General features: G+C 44.4%; 1 protein-coding gene across 1 annotated transcript in view; it reads left to right on the forward strand.

The window, feature by feature from the left end:
* Nucleotides 1–17,660, forward strand: part of LOC311127766 (neuron navigator 2-like) — a gene marked incomplete at its 5' end in the record, with an annotated part of 261,667 nt that overhangs the window by 202,175 nt on the left and 41,832 nt on the right. Inside the window, 3 exons of the mRNA XM_084159641.1 lie at nucleotides 3,361–3,469; nucleotides 4,510–4,899; nucleotides 11,544–11,666. Of these exons, the coding sequence (XP_084015767.1) occupies nucleotides 3,361–3,469; nucleotides 4,510–4,899; nucleotides 11,544–11,666 (622 nt within the window). The remainder of the gene's footprint in view (nucleotides 1–3,360; nucleotides 3,470–4,509; nucleotides 4,900–11,543; nucleotides 11,667–17,660) is intronic.

The following is a 17,660-nucleotide window of genomic DNA, read 5'->3' on the forward strand; positions in this document are numbered from 1 at the left end:
AGGCAGCAGCCACGCGGTGTGAGGCGTTTGTATAGCCTGTGCGGAGAGGAGAGAACAGGGATAGACAGAAGCATAGTTGACAGGCTACAGAAAATGGCTACAATAATGCAAAGGAGATCGGAATGAAATGAACTAAACATCTGGGAAAGCAAGAGAGCGGGGCCTCCCTCACTTACGTTTCACTGAAACACCCAAATATAACTCTCCCAACTTCCACCTCAGAAACTATAATTGATGTAAACGACAGCGGTTCAATGTTTTCTAGGAATAGACTAACTTAGTTTATTCAGCTAGCTAACTTGGTACAGTATTATTCTGTGAAAAACCGTCCAGGGCACCGAATCCTATGATGCCACAGCCAACTAGCATGCCAGCCTCCAACAACACGGTTTAGCACCAATACTCGGCCACAACAAAACACCAGTGTGTCAACACGCCAAGCAGATCATACGTGTCCGTGTCTGACGTTGTGGGTTAGTCCCGACAGCTTGAGCGAGTCTGTCGTCAACTTATTCAGCCAGTTAGTTAGCTAGAATAGTTAGCATACTAGCTAGCCATTGCTTTCTGCCAACGAAAAAAAACCCTCCACCCACGGCACGAACACACAGAGAGAGCCAAGCTAACATTAACTAGTCACCCATGTCCCGAATTCCCTTGAACGACTCTGGCTACCAGTATGTAAAAAACAAAACACAAATGTAGGTTTTAACTTACCCCTAGCAGCTACTGTTAGCTAGCCAAGTGCAAAGCTAGCCACTGAATTGACTCAGCCAGTTCGCGTCTGTTCGCTAGGTCGTTACAGCTATTGTTTAGTTAGCTACAGTGGGGGAAAAAAGTATTTAGTCAGCCACCAATTCTGCAAGTTCTCCCACTTAAAAAGATGAGAGAGGCCTGTAATTTTCATCATAGGTACATGTCAACTATGACAGACAAAATGAGGAAAAAAAATCCAGAAAAACACATTGTAGGATTTTTAATGAATTTATTTGCAAATTATGGTGGAAAATAAGTATTTGGTCAATAACAAAAGTTTCTCAATACTTTGTTATATACCCTTTGTTGGCAATGACACAGGTCAAACGTTTTCTGTAAGTCTTCACAAGGTTTTCACACACTGTTGCTGGTATTTTGGCCCATTCCTCCATGCAGATCTCCTCTAGAGCAGTGATGTTTTGGGGCTGTCGCTGGGCAACACAGACTTTCAACTCCCTCCAAAGATTTTCTATGGGGTTCAGATCTGGAGACTGGCTAGGCCACTCCAGGACCTTGAAATGCTTCTTACGAAGCCACTCCTTCGTTGCCCGGGCGGTGTGTTTGGGATCATTGTCATGCTGAAAGACCCAGCCATGTTTCATCTTCAATGCCCTTGCTGATGGAAGGAGGTTTTCACTCAAAATCTCACGATACATGGCCCCATTCATTCTTTCCTTTACACGGATCAGTCGTCCTGGTCCCTTTGCAGAAAAACAGCCCCAAAGCATGATGTTTCCACCCCCATGCTTCACAGTAGGTATGGTGTTCTTTGGATGCAACTCAGCATTCTTTGTCCTCCAAACACGACGAGTTGAGTTTTTACCAAAAAGTTCTATTTTGGTTTCATCTGACCATATGACATTCTCCCAATCCTCTTCTGGATCATCCAAATGCACTCTAGCAAACTTCAGACGGGCCTGGACATGTACTGGCTTAAGCAGGGGGACACATCTGGCATTGCAGGATTTGAGTCCCTGGCGGCGTAGTGTGTTACTGATGGTAGGCTTTGTTACTTTGGTCCCAGCTCTCTGCAGGTCATTCACTAGGTCCCCCCGTGTGGTTCTGGGATTTTTGCTCACCGTTCTTGTGATCATTTTGACCCCACGGGGTGAGATCTTGCGTGGAGCCCCAGATCGAGGGAGATTATCAGTGTCTTCCATTTCCTAATAATTGCTCCCACAGTTGATTTCTTCAAACCAAGCTGCTTACCTATTGCAGATTCAGTCTTCCCAGCCTGGTGCAGGTCTACAATTTTGTTTCTGGTGTCCTTTGACAGCTCTTTGGTCTTGGCCATAGTGGAGTTTGGAGTGTGACTGTTCGAGATTGTGGACAGGTGTCTTTTATACTGATACGTTCAAACAGGTGCCATTAATACAGGTAACGAGTGGAGGACAGAGGAGCCTCTTAAAGAAGAAGTTACAGGTCTGTGAGAGCCAGAAATCTTGCTTGTTTGTAGGTGACCAAATACTTATTTTCCACCATAATTTGCAAATAAATTCATTAAAAATCCTACAATGTGATTTTCAGGAAAAAAAATTCTCAATTTGTCTGTCATAGTTGACATGTACCTATGATGAAAATTACAGGCCTCTCTCATCTTTTTAAGTGGGAGGACTTGCACAATTGGTGGCTGACTAAATACTTTTTTCCCCCACTGTATCCAGGTAGCAACAAGCTAGCTACAATTTGAGCACAGTAGCTACTTACTACCTAACGTTAACGCTTCAGACAAAGATGTTAGAAAAACAGCTGAATGGTAGGCATTATTGTATGTAATTATTGTAGGCAGCTAGCTGGCATAATGACAGGCACTCTCAAGCGTGAAACAACTATCCACAGTTGCTAATAGTTACCAGTAGCTACCCGCTAGCTAGTCCAGGTAGTGGGTTAGCTAGCCTCGTGCTTCACTGGGCTCAGCCGAATACAATACCTACAATAATTACATACAATAACCCACGATAACTACCTACAATACCTAACTACAATCTAACTACATAGTTTAAGCTTTACTCGACACCATACAAGCCATATAACCAAGCTTACCTCCCGCCAGAGAGACACAACCTCACCCGACGACGAATTTTTCCCCTCAGTTATATCCACGGGGCAGGTGTGTTTAGGGTCATGAAGAATTGTGTTGATGAAGGGCAGGTGGGTGGCGGGCGGGTTGAATAAAGAGAAAACAATACTTTAAAAAATCCTTAAATGTATAATTCATGTGCAATTTATATCTATAGGCTACATTGAGGTTTTTCTTTCATTATTTTAGTCTATCAGAGTGTAAATCTAAGCTTTAGGGCCTAACTGTACGCGCGCCAAATAGCCTGCACACCAATTGTAAATGTTTTTGGGAACAGGGAGAAAAAGTTAACGTCGATCCACGGAGGCAAATATGACGTCGGAGTTTGACTCTGACTGTAACCTACAGCACATTTTTTATATTAGCAGGTTAGGGTCGGGTGTGGGCCTCAGATTTTCACTTTATCACATATAGTCTGGCGGTTGCTGATGGGTTATTAGCAATTGCGGGCGGGTGCGGGTGAACAAACAGTTGACCTGCGCACCACTAGTACCTATGTACTCAGTCACATTGTTTGTTCTGTATAGCAGAAGATCCAGAGACACGGCGACTGCGGACTGTTAAAAACATTGCAGACCTACGCCAGAACCTGGAAGAGACCATGTCTAGTCTACGGGGGACTCAGATCACACACAGGTAAGAACCCCCTGCAATGAGAATAGACAGGTCCAGAACATATGTCCAGTCCAGTATCCAAACAGATTCCATATTCCAGATTAAATTATGTGTATTCAACAAGTTCCACTGACATCCATTAAGACATAACAGACACAGAGAGAGACCACAATATCAAATCAAATCAAATGTTATTTGTCACATGCACCGAATACAACAGGGTAGACCTGTGAAATGCTTACTTACAAGCCCTTAACCAACAATGCAGTTTTAAGAAAAATAAGTGTTAAGTAAACAATAGATAAGTAAAAAATAAAATCAGATAGTCCGGGTAGCCATTTGATTAGCTGTTCAGGAGTCTTATGGCTTGGGGGTAGAAGCTGTTAAGAAGCATTTTGGACCTAGACTGTAGTGATCACAATAAAGCTATTCTTAGCAAAGATACATAACACTTTCTCTTGTAAAAATCCCAAAAGCAGGCTGTTAATGTAAAAGGAAAGGTGAGTTAGCACGTCTGTTTTAACAAGCAGTGGGTGGTCCACCAGGACAAAGGTCTAATTTTGAAGATGGCGTGCAGCTTAAGTGGGACATCACTGCCACCTAGTGGCCATGTAGTGTCACTACAAACGCCGCGTCTGAGACTGTGGACGTGTCCCAGCCTCCAGGGTTGCCAGATAGAAATAGAATAAAGGACGAAGTTGAATGAACTTTTGCGGTTTGAGACTTGTCTGTCTGATGCTCTATTCTAGTTTGTATGTAAGGGAGGGCTTGTTCTCCAAACCCACTAGACTGTGTCTTGTGTCTGGTTTTTCAGCATGATCCACCCCTTTATGAGTGTGTCAGTGTCTTTGATCCAGTATTGGCTGGATGGAGCAGTGGTCTTGTCTTTGGATTTTGATTCAAGCTCCTGACCCAGTCTCTCTCCGTGCTGCTTGCTCTCCCTTTCACAGGATTAGAGACTGCTGTCTAGTCTAGTCCAATTCAATGCTGATGAGCTAATGTCTAGTCTTACGCTCATAGTCTTTTTTTCTGCTTCTCCCCTCCCTCCCTCCCTCCCCCAGCACCTTGGAGACAACCTTTGACAGCAACGTCACCACGGAGATAAGCGGCGGCAGTGGGCGGAGCATCCTCAGCCTCACTTCCTCCCGGCCCTCCCTGTCGTCATGGCGACTGGGCCAGTCCAGCCCCCGTCTGCAGGCGGGGGACGCCCCCTCTACAGGGAACGGCTATGGGGGTCGTGCCTTGGGAGGAGGAGGGCAGGGGGGGCGCTACCTGTACCCTGGCCCCCTGCGGAGACAGCTGGCGGGGCGGGGAGGTGCCCTCAGTATGGATCTGGGGGAGAGAGGGGAGGATATTGACCTGGAGGGCATTGCCATGGAGGTGACGGGCTACATGAGTGACGGGGATGTGCTGAGCAAGAACGCAGCGCGCCCTGATGATGTCACCAGTGGGTGAGTATTCTGAGAGAACTAGCATATGATGACATGGTCAAAACATAAAAATGGTGTTTTGCAAATTGCAGCTCATCCCTTTTGGGGCTGGTTTGATTGGTTTTGTGCCCTTTCTCATAGGTTTGGGAATCAATGCATTATGGCTGTCATGTCACAAGAGGGCGCCAGTGTATTTGTAATCTCCCCTTGGTGTACAAATGTGAACATGGTGTAGCCAAAAGTAGTGGCATAAAGGGAAAAATAATTTTTTTATTTAGTTGTTCTTATTGTTGTGAGAGGACTTGTAAGACATTCTGTAATAGCTTTTTGAGACGGTATACAGTGCATTCGGAAAGTATTCAGACCCCTTGACTTTTTCCACATTTTGTTACGTTACAGCCTTATTCTAAAATTGATTAAATTGTTTTTTTTACCTCATCAATCTACACACAATACCCCATAACGACAAAGCAAAAACAGGTTTTTAGAAACTGAAATATAACATTTACATAAGTATGCAGACCCTTTACTCAGTACTTTGTTGAAGCATCTTTGGCAGCGATTACAGCCTCGAGTCTTCTTACATTTAGGACTTCTTGGGTATGACGCTACAAGCTTGGCACACCTGTATTTGGGGAGTTTCTCCCATTCTTCTCTGCAGATCCTCTCAAGCTCTGTCAGGTTGGATGGGGAGCGTCGCTGCAAAGCTATTTTCAGGTCTCTCCAGAGATGTTCAATTGGGTTCAAGTCCGGGCTCCGGTTGGACCACTCAAGGACATACAGAGACTTGTCCTGAAGCCACTCCTGCGTTGTATTGGCTGTGTGCTTAGGGTTGTGTTCTTGTTGGAAGGTGAACCTTCGCCCCAGTCTGAGGTCCTGAGTACTCTGGAGCAGGTTTTCATCAAGGATATCTGTGTACTTTGCTCCGTTCATCTTTCCCTCGATCCTGACTAGTCTCCCAGTCCCTGCTGCTGAAAAACATCACCACAGCATGATGCTGCCACCACCATGCTTCACCGTAGGGATGGTGCCAGGCTTCCTCCAGACGTGACGCTTGGCATTCAGGCCAAAGAGTTCAATCTTGGTTTCATCAGAACAGAGAATCTTGTTTCTCATGGTCTGAGAGTCCTTTAGGTGCCTTTTGGCAAACTCGAAGTGGGCTGTCATGTGCCTTTTACTGAGGAGTGGCTTCAATGCTGCAGAATTTTTTTGGTATCCTTCCCCAGATCTGTGCCTCGACACAGTCCTGTCTCGGGGCTCTACGGAAAAGTCCTTCAAACTCATGGCTTTGTTTTTGCTCTGACATGCGCTGTCAACTGTGGGACCTTATATAGACAGGGGTGTGCCTTTCCAAATCATGTCCAATCAATTGAATTTACCACAGGTGGACTCCAATCAAGTTGTAGAAACATCTCAAGGATGATCAAAAGAAACAGGATGCACCTGAGCTCAATTTCGAGTCTCATAACAAAGGGTCTGAATACTTATGTAAATAAAAAATAAAAAAAGTATACATTTGCAAAAATGTCTAAAAACCTGTTTTCACTTTGTCATTATGGGGTATTGTGTGTAGATTGATGAGGACATTTTAGAATAAGGCTGTAATGTAACAAAATGTGGAAAAAGAGAAGGGGTCTGAATTCTTTCCGAATGCACTGTATGTCCTTTGGGGACCAGGGCCCATATCCACAAAGCGTCTGAGATTAGGAGTGCTGATCTAGGATCAGGTTTCCCCTGTCCAAATCATTTTTATTCTCATTATTATCTGAAAGCCAAAACTGATTCGAGAACAGCACTCCTACTCTGAGACGCTTCATGAATGCTGGCCCAGATCAGATGCTACCTCTATGTAGCTCTGCTCTGTGAGTTCAATCCAGTAGAGTTGAACCCCATAACCTGTTTGTTTTCTAGTCAGTGCCCATGTTGAAGTCAGTGTCCGTGTTGTTACAGGCCCCCTGCATACCTTGGCTGTCATACTCTGCAATTTAAACCAATGCTGTCATCATTATTATCATATTAATTTACACACTCTGGGAGCCAACTCTGCTGCTGATGCCAGAATCAGGAGAGTGGACGGCCAAAAAGAGAGAGAGACTAAGACACAAGGGAACAGACTATGTATAAATTATCGAATGCAGCTTTATGGGGGAACAGAAAGATATGTATTAGATAAAACGGACCTATGAGTAACTAAGAATGGATATCTGAATACTGTATAGTCAAACATCAAAAAGCAACAAAAAATCCTAAACTTCCTCAAAGTCTCAAGAAGAAGGAAAATAGAATTCTTTAGATGACATAATTCAGGGGTTTCCAAATTTTTTGACCCGCGACCCGATAAAAAAAATCACAACCCCACCATGTAAAAAAAGTGATGCAATCAACGGTTCTATGAACCAAAGCGCAAAGTTTCTCTCCCGACATAATCACTTCTGCAGAGCCACCTGCTCTGAAGGGGTGGGGTTAAGTGCTCCCCCTGAAGCACTCAGATAAGGCATTTCAAACCAAACACACACATACACTCACACACACACACCTGGGCAGGTGAGTGCTATGAAGAGAAAGACCCCAACCATTCCCCTGCTAGTGCAATATGATCTCCTACATCTATACTTAGGGATTGGCTCAGGGAGGGACGCCAGCCAAAGCTGTAGTGCTGTAGTGTAGAGAGATGAGCGATCAGGTGCTGTACGGTAGTAGAGAGCTGCTATAGTTTAGATCCGGCATCATGTTCTGTACCACTACCCTGGCCATGTGAGAGAAGGATGATGACATCGTGGATATAAAGGAAACACACAAAGGCTCTGAGGATGAACTATATTTTTACATTTTTACTATAGTCACAGGAGTGCGTGTGTGTGTGAATGGTCCCAGCCTCGGGCTAGGAACAGGGTGATTGATGGTCGCTAATGAGCCCTTATTCAAATGGCTGCCGTGGAAACGGAGTGACCAGATTACGCCTGTAGCCTGGGGGGTTGTGTTTGTTTGTGGTAATATGGTGGAGCCGCCCTGTGTCTTAACCATTTAAAACAGACACAGATAACTCAGTCTCCTCCCCAGGCCTTGAATGGTTAACCACCAATGCTAGGTTGGCATTATAATATAATATGCCATTTAGCAGAAGCTTTTATCCAAAGCGACTTACAGTCATTTATTATTTTTTTGTGTATGGGTGGTCCCGGGGATCGAACCCACTACCCTGGCGTTACAAGCGCCGTGCTCTACCAGCTGAGCTACATTAGCAGCTAACTGATTCAACCATGTATTATAGGTTTGACCATGGAGGATGAGTTGGCTTCCACGCCCACCTACAGGGTAGTCACTTTGTGTGCAAGTGGCAAAGTCATAAACACAGCTTTTTTCTACAATTTATCTTCAAAAAATCTGATTTTAAACCTAACATTATGCCTAACCCTAACCTTGAATTAATGTTGTTTTCATAAATGTTTATGATATAGCCAATTGTGGCACTTGCCCGTCTAGTGGGACTTACAGGCGACTTACAGTTATCGTTCTTTATCTCATTCCAGGTGTGTAAAGGTTGTTTTTTTATATCCTTGTGGAGGAGTAAAAAAGTATGTATAGAATTTTATAATTGGTTGAAAGTAAGAGGTTAGCACTTGGTGGTGAAACAGCTATGAAGACCTGAGGTGTTTGATCCTTGGTTCATGCTGTGGCTCCTAACGTGGGTATGTGACATGTGTCTATTGATGTCATGCTTTTAGTGAAGTGCTTTCTGAAACCCCCAAACAAGACAACATGATGGATGTGCCTCGGATCACTCTGCATGAGAATTAAGTACCTCAGGCAGCACTCCCTCACCCCTCTCTCACCCCTCCCCCTCCCCCTCTCTTACCCTTCGGCTTCTCTGGCCCCTGGAGATACCGCCCCACCCCCCGTCCAACTTCCCTCACCTCTCGCTCTGACTGGCTTGGGGGTATGGTGTTCCCTTTGGCCCCCCTCTTCTAAACCTTACCCCCTCCCCTCCCCTCCTCACCCCTATCCACCTTGTGCTCTTTAGCAAGCAGACAGCCAGGCAGCGGCAGAGCCTTCAGTGAGTGGGAGCATGTGGAGTTAACAGAAGAAGCCCGCATACCAACACTGAGCACCCACCGAGGAATACACACTAGAAGCACACATACTGTATATTCACAGATACTTATGCACACACACGCGCGCGCACGAGACATACTTATGCACACACTTAGGCCTAAGTGTGTAGACATTACACACACGCGCAAGACACATAGGAAAGAGTATATGTATGACAGTTACACTGTTGCTACATATAATATTTGGCATACACACACACATTCTGATCTGAAAGGTTCATTCTGATCTTTATCGAAGGGATCTTAACTCACCTGGACACGTTGGACTAACATCATTAAGATGTGCGAGGCGAAAAGGTATGTCTCAGTGGTTTCAACTGACAGTTGAAGTGGGTGAACCAGAAAGTGTCTGTTTGTCTTGTGATTTTAATCCAATCCAGTTGTCCTATCTGTTTTTAGATGAGTGGGGATAAAGGTGTGTGTCTGATTCTCAGATGTCATCCTCAGTTACTAAGCATGTAACACCTTGACATTGCTGTTACCTGGTTTTTAGTGAGAGTGGCACTTCTGCTTTTGTCAGTTGCAGGGTTAGGATCTATTTATTATTCCACTGGGTGGAAACTCCGTGCATGAACTGGAAAACCCTCATACAAAACAATGGGTAATTTTTGGTCCTGAATTGAATTAATTTAAATGGAATTTGAGCATAACCCTGGTCAGGAGCCATATAACATGAGAGGGAAGCTAAAATGTTTGCACCATGTCACCTATTAGCATTGTGCAGTAAAGTCAATAGATTCCAGGTTATTCTAGAGATATTTATGGAACGATAAGGCTTCTGAGAGGACATACTGTACGAGAGTAGAGGACAACTCCCCTCTGTGTGGCTGTTATTAGATTTAGCCACTTCCTATGGGAGTTATTGGTGTACGAAGTAAGAAACCTGGTCAATTAAAGTATCATCATCCTCTGCTTTCTTGTTCACCTTTTCCACTCATACATTGTCTCACCTCTGTGTGTCTATGAAAAGGGCAAAGGGGACAGGTGGCATTGAAGAGACTGGTTATAGAGAGGTTGTAGATATGTTATAGAGAGGTTGAATATATGTTATAGAGAGGTTGTAGAAAGGTCATACAAAAACAAGAGTGTTAGTGTTCAGGGCAGTGTGTTGGTAAAGCCTTAGTATGACGTTGACAATGCATCTCTGTACGTTATTCTCTGTCTTTGCTCCTTCTGCAGTTTGTAAGTGTCTTCACCATACAGTATATGGAAACAATAGCTTGTCTATGCACAGACAAAGGGCAATTTTTCACACCACATTGGTTGGTTCAGTTCCTGTGACTCTCTTCATGATTGGTTGAGGATATGATTACTCTGACTCCCTGTGGTTGTACAGTTAGTACATGTATGAGGTTTACTGTATGTGTACAGTCAGTGGTTGTGTAGTAGGTTTAGTAGGTGTCGAAAGCATTCCACAGGGATGCTGGCCCATGTTGACGCCAATGCTTCCCACAGTTGTGTCAAATTGGCTGGATGTCCTTTGTGTGGTGGACCTTTCTTGATACACACAGGAAGCGTGAAAAACCCAGCAGAGTTGCAGTTCTTGACACAAACGGGTGCGCCTGGCACCTACTACCATACCCCGTTTAAAGGCACTTACATTTTTTGTCTTGCCCATTCACCCTCTGAAAGGCACACATACACAATCCATGTCTCAATTGTCTCAAGGTTTAAAAATCCTTCTTCTCCTCCCCTTCATCTACATTGATTGAAGTGGATTTAACAATAAGGGATCATAGCTTTCACCAGGATTCACCTGGTCAATGTCATGGAAAACATTTTTTTGGGATTACTCAGTGTATGTTTGTGCACATGGAAGTAAGTGATTTATGTTTACTATAGGTTATTGAAGCAATACAAATGTTATGTGACTAAAATGAAAGGCCATTTAGTTGACTAAAATGGCCCACTGTTTTCATCATTTTGACAATAACTACACTAAATCGTTATTCAAATGACAAAAATGTGATTTTATGATATTTTAGTCAAAATGACTAAGACTAGACTAAATCTAAAAAAGAGTGCCAAAAATAACACTGCACCAGGAACATCATCTAGGAAATGTAGGGGAAGTACTGGTCTAGCTGTACTGGTGTGTGTGTGTGTGTTCTTCTGTGCATGTGCAGAGCCCCAGTGGTGTGGAGTTGGTGACCGGTCCAGTCGGCCAGCAGCCATTTAATCCTGATTGATGAGACTGGTGCCTGGGCCAGACAAACAAGATGGATGTCCTTTCCTCTCCTCGTTGGTTTTATTTAGAGCAGGAAGGGACATCCATCTTGTTTGTCCGGCCCAGGCACTAGAAAGGGAGGGAGTTGTTGGCTTTCTCTGGGGTGTTAGACCAAGGGTTGGACCATGTTCTATTTTCTTCTTCCTGGCTTGAAAGCTGACGTGGAAAATCTTCATTTGAGTCTAACAATATCAGTGTTGGAATCCATCAAGAATTAACTGTATTCCATCAAAAGTGATGTAAAACTGTTGTGTAATTTTAACGTGAGCTTTGACTTTGAAAACCTTGTGTTTTCTAATGTGACCCTTGACCTTTCCTGTCCTCAGCTACATGACGGACGGCGGTCTGAGTCTGTACGCGCGGCGACTCAACCGTCTACCTGACGGCATGGCGGCGGTACGAGAGACCCTCCAACGCAACACCTCCACGGGCCAGGGAGACGCTGACAGGTAGGACACTACACACATGCATGCACACACGCAGGCACACACACAAACACACACAAACACACACAGACCATTTCTCTGCATCATTGGGAGAGGTCCTTACATTGGGTCAAATTACAAAATGGTTGGATTTATGTCCTTGTGACCTGCGTGGATCAATGGAAAGGATAATAGGGCAGCAGTTTGACCTCTTTCTGGTAGAGAGAGAGAGAGAGTGAGAAGGAGAGAGGAAGAAGGAGGGAGTTGTTTAATGTGGATAATTGACAGCGGGAAATGGATGGAGGCATTACACTATAAGATAGAGTGTGTTTGTTTGGGAGAGAAGCGGACGGGTGTGTGGGACCGAAGTGGGCTCTGTAAGAACGAGTGAAACCCCTTGATGTTGTTTCTTTGTTGGGTTAGTAAAGCTAAGTAAGACTGCAGTTATAATTCCTCTCAATCTGCAGGTGTGAGTGATTTCCTGTTTTTCCACCTTTTGACCTCTGTCTCCCCTCCTTCCCTCCTTCTCTTTCTCTCACACCCCCTAACTAAGCCCTCACCTCTACTCCCCTTCTCCCTCACCTCCTAACCCCTAATGTGAGAGATGAAAGCTTCCAGTCTCTCTCCTCTCACCCTGCACTGACCCATCTTGACCTTTCACCTGCCTCTTTACCGCCCTGATCATATCTTTCTCACCTCTGCCCTTCACCTTTCATTAAGGTCTTAAAGGAACCCCTTAAAAGGTGTTTGTGAGAAAGCTTTTTCATATTGGCAGTTGTTGATGAGAGAAAAAGAGAGAGAGAGTGGAGAGAAAAGAGAGAGAGAGTCTGAAAAGCAATTAAATTATAAAGGTTTTTGGGAACGGTGTTATATTTATTTTTTACTTTCATCTATCAGAGAGTTAATTTTGTTAATAGTGCATTACTGCTTGTGCCAGTAGTCTCTCTTTGTTGATAGTCCTGACTGATCTTCAAAGAGCGTTCCACTCCTTTCTGAAAAGACGCAGAGAGATGGAGGGTTGGGGGAAGGAAAGGAGGGAAGGGGTAGAGGTGGCAGGTAGGGGGTACATTTGGAGCAGCCCCCCTGAAGGAATGTCTGATAAATGTGGTTACTGGTTTTGGTTTGCATTAATTTGGAGAGTTGGAAATGGTGGATAACTGTGTTAACATAATATAGCAGGGTTGATATGGCTTCAGGGTAAAGTGTGTGTGTGTGTGTGTGTGTGTGTGTGTGTAGATGACTGAGGGGTTAATGGAGCTGATTTGGGCAGGTGGGGAGTTGGATTTGACAGCTGAGCACCTTACTATGCCTAGTGTGTGTGTGTGTTTGTGTGTCTGCATGTGGCATCCTGTTTGTGTATACGTGTGTGTGTGGGCATAGTTGCAGTGTAAGTTTCACGAGCCCTGACAGAGAGTCCCCATCAGCTCTTTAGCCACTCTGTAACGGGCTGTGGTAGACCACTGGATTGGAGACCTATAAAACAGATCAGCTTTTAAAGTCTGAATGATGCTGCTATGGATAACATAATCTTAGCCCGTTAGGGCCCAGTCTGCGATAGGGTTGGGGGTTGGGGTGTCAGATATCACCATGGCAATGGGGTAAAATCCTTGTGAACTCTGGCTAAGGGGTCAAGAGCACATTTTTTTTTTCATAGTGCACAAGGGGGGTTGGACAATTATCCTAAAGACAGGAGATTCTGACTCAAGAACTAGAGCTTCCATACTCAACTGGCGGACCGGATCCGGACCAGAATTGAACTAGAGTATTTAGTGCAGTGGACTCCAACCCTGGTCCCGGAGACCTACAGATGTGCAGGCTTTTGTTTCAGCCTAGCACTAACACACATGATTCAACTTATTACATTTTAGTCATTTAGCAGACACTCTTATCCAGAGCAACTTACAGGAGCAATTAGGGTTAAGTGCCTTGCTCAAGGGCACATCGACAGATTTTTCACCTAGTCGGCTCGGGGATTAGAACCAGCGACCTTTCGGTTACTGGCACAATGCTCTTAACCACTAAGCTACCTGCCGCCCAGAACTTATCAAGGTATTGATGAATGCTGTCATTGGTGACTTGAATCAGGTGTTTCATTGCTGGGTTGGAACAAAAGCCTGTATGTTCTGTAGCTCTCCAGGACAGTGACTATTTTGTAAGAATATTATTTTGTATTCTGATTCCTGATAAAGGAATTAAAACACCTAAAACCAGAAGATGAAGAAGGGATAGTAACTACAACTGCCACTGTTTTGACTCTCAAATGTATGCAAATTACAGTTCAAACTGGCACTATCGTTACCAAAAAATCCCTTTTAGTTATGGGACAACACAGACCCATAGCGACAATAGACTGAGTGTCAGATTGAATTAATCTGTGGGTGTCTTTCAGCTCACATTTCATTTCACGGCCAGAGAAAGAGGAAGAAATGCATCCGTAACAATCCGTCCGATGATTTGAATTCCTTTTGGTGTGTGTATGTGTGTGACACTCTTTTCTGTTGTGTGTGTGTGTGCATGTGTGTCCGTGTGTATGTGTGTGCAAGCGTGCAGATACACTATGAAACAGATAGGAAATAGATAGGAAAACCCAAACCACCCTTTAACATTACAATGATAAATACAGTATATCCCCCAGTCCTCTCCTCCTTCTCTTATTTCTCTCTGTTCTCCACTCGTTCTGTGTGTGTGTGTGTGATGTTAGTGGATCTATGGGGAGGTTTTACATCTTCCCCTCCACAGGGTGTGTGTGTGTGTGTGTGTGTGTGCAGGCTAAGGAGTTACGGTTATTTACAGCATTTATTTACAACACCCCAGCCCTCTGAAGCCCCCTGAAGCCCACAGCAACACCAGTGCCCTTTTTCGTACCTGTCTGGACTTGACTAGGCCCCTCAGGCAGTTGAGGAGGGTCCTCAGGTACAGGTTGCACCTGGCAGTCAAATGGATGGACAGAATCGCTTCCTCTCGCTCTCCCCCTCTCTTTTCCTCTCTTTTTGCTCTCCTTAGAGGAATCATCATTCCCCCTTGCTCTGTCTCTCCCTCCTCTTTCCTCTGTCTCTCTGTTGTGTGGTGTCTGTTTCCCTCTCTCCAGCGAAGAGGATGCTGTGGTTTTGCTCCAGGCTCTAAACAATCACAATCTTTTCTCCTTTCTCTCCCTCTCTCTTTCTCCTGTCGTTTCTCTGATAACCAGGAGGCCTTTTTGTATGATAATACAATACTGCGCGTGCGTATGTGTGTGTGTTAAACCCAGTGCCCCCAATAACATTTCTGTATGTCTCGTGCTTAGACTGTTCACATAACGTCACCCTCTAAGATCAGATCCGATATCAAACCTCCAAAGTATTCCGGGGCGTTCATTTTGAGAGTCTCATGATTCCAGCATGACACGTGGGCTCTGATCCAGAATACCAGGAGTGTTTGGATAGTGAGGCAAGAGGAGAAGATGGGTTGTTACTGGCCTAATGCTATCATCGGTGTGTGTCTTTGTGTTTGGGTGTTAGCAGTCATAATTGCACCTAATGACGCTGCTACTGACAGCTTTCTACATTCTGTATTTTTCTATGGTTGGAGTAGTGAATATTGGATACGGCAATGTCTGTATTCAGTGTTTTTGGAAGCACTCTTACTTTGGTTTGATTAGCTGAGAAATGGATAAAGGACCACTCCCACCCTTTGTCTGCTTCTAGGCTTCTATCTGGCTCTCTCTCCCTAAGTCTCTCTCTCTCTCTCGCACGCGCACACATACACACGCACACACACACACACATACACACGCACACACACACACACACACACACACACACACACACACACACACACGTCTTGACTTATACATGGAATGCAAAATGCTATAAATCCCCTTTAGCCATGTTTTATGCAAGAACTTTCCTGTGTCCCCTGTGGTGTGTCTTTGTAATCACATATAACGATGCGCTGAAACGCTTACGGTATACTAGAGCAGTCTCAACCTCATAGTCCACGCACATACACACACACAGACAGATGCTCACATTCATACACACACACACACACACACACACACACACACACTAGAGCAGTCTCAACCCCGCAGTCTATAAAACTATAGGAGTCTGAACTCTACACAGTGTGTGATATCTGGAGCTTCACTTTGAACGTTGAGCTTTCAGCTGAACTATTTGCCCAAGTCACTGATACCCCCAAACACAGACCCACGTACCCGAGCTGCAGAAGTGCCCCTGTACTCCTGAGCACACACGCCCTTGCCTTCTCCGGTGCGTGGGAGGGTATGGGATTAGACTGGGTCATATGTCATAATTCAGATGTAACAGAACATTACCAGCGAGAGAGAGAGAGGATACAACTGGGAGAAATATAGCGAAGGAAACTAAAATTGACAAAAAGAGAAGGGAAATATAGACAATAGGATTTAACAAGTTGTAGTGGAGGAGGAGACTGTGAGACTTGAGTGTGTGTGTGAGAGAGACAGCGAGAGAGAGAGATGGATAGAGAGAGACTCCTAGGAGAGTGTACTGATGTAGTTGTAGCCGTGGATACTGGTGCATCTATGGACCCCCTCCTCCCCCTGGGCTTTCCCTCTGTCACCAGCACACCTGCCTCGCCCCAGGACACACACAAACACACACACATAGAGGGTGTGGTTCTTACACACAAGGAGAGAGAGGACATTTTCAGTTATCTCCTTCTCTCTCTCTCTCACACACACACACACACACTCTGCTGTAATGGTCTATGCCTTTGTCTCCAGCTGGCTGACTCTTATTAGATTAGTGCTCAGGGAAGTAGTGTTGAGCCTGGCTGTGCCACAGAGAGTGGCAGGGATCTCAGCACTGGGACATACTGACTGCCTGCCTGCCATCAGGACATTGCATCACAATGGCTGTCCTCTATTCTGGAGTGTGATCAGAAGAGCGTGGAGAAAACATGTAACGTGAAAGAAGGGAAGTCTGACAGAGAGAGAGAGAGACTGAAAGAGAAAGAAATTAAAAACCTTCCTTCCCTTGCCACTTTGGAGGAAGTATTCATTAAAAGTTTATAGACGGACAGACTGCCGTGTGGATGTTGGTTCTGAATAACAGACAGTGTTGGACAACCTGAACTGGTTGGTTTGGGATTCTGCTGTGAGGGGTTGCTGAGCCCCTCCTGCCCCCTCGGCCTGCGTAACGTGGTAAAGGGTAAGTGAAAAGGTATAATCTTTGTAAATGATATCATAGGTAGGACTGGTGGAGTTATGTCGCACATGCAGCTAACAAAAACATATGGAAATGTCTGCTCTACCCAAGATTACAACCAAATAATTGCAGCATTACTGCAAAAATGGAAGAGGAAAGTGGAAGGGGGAAAAAGTAAGGAACTTGTCTGTCGGCCCTGCATTAAAGAACATAATTGGTTAAAGAAAATTGTGATAAATAAAAAAGTATACCAGTTTCATTTAAGGACCAAAGGATTGACAGCCGTCCCATATAGATTGCAAAATAGTTGGGAAGAGAGTTTTGACGCACCGATTCCATGGCAAATTGTTTATGAACTGATACGCAAAACGACGCCGGATTCAAAACGTATAATTTTTCAATTAAAATTATTATACAAAATTCTTGCTACCAATAGAATGTTATTTATATGGGGGATACAATCTTCCCAGCTCTGCAGATTTTGCTGCGAAGAGACAGAATCATTAGATCATTTTTTTTGGTACTGTCCATTTGTAGCTTGTTTTTGGTCACAGGTCCAGGAATGGCTGAAGGATTGCAATATTTACCTGGAGCTAACCCTGCACTGGGTGATCTGAAAAGTCATAGTCAATCGATCAATAATATAATAATACTTTTAGCAAAAAAATATATTTTCAATTTACAATCTGTAGAAACAATGAGAGTAGAAGGGTTCAGAACTTTTGTGAAACATCACAGAACAGTTGAAAAATATATGGCAAATAGAAATCCAAAATGGATGGTGTTAAGAGATAGATGGGAGGTGTTGAATGGAGCTGAAGGATGGGACTAATAACAACTAACAACAACT

Source organism: Coregonus lavaretus (genome assembly GCF_964263955.1).
Source record: "Coregonus lavaretus genome assembly, chromosome: 4".
NCBI classification, from domain to species: domain Eukaryota; kingdom Metazoa; phylum Chordata; class Actinopteri; order Salmoniformes; family Salmonidae; genus Coregonus; species Coregonus lavaretus.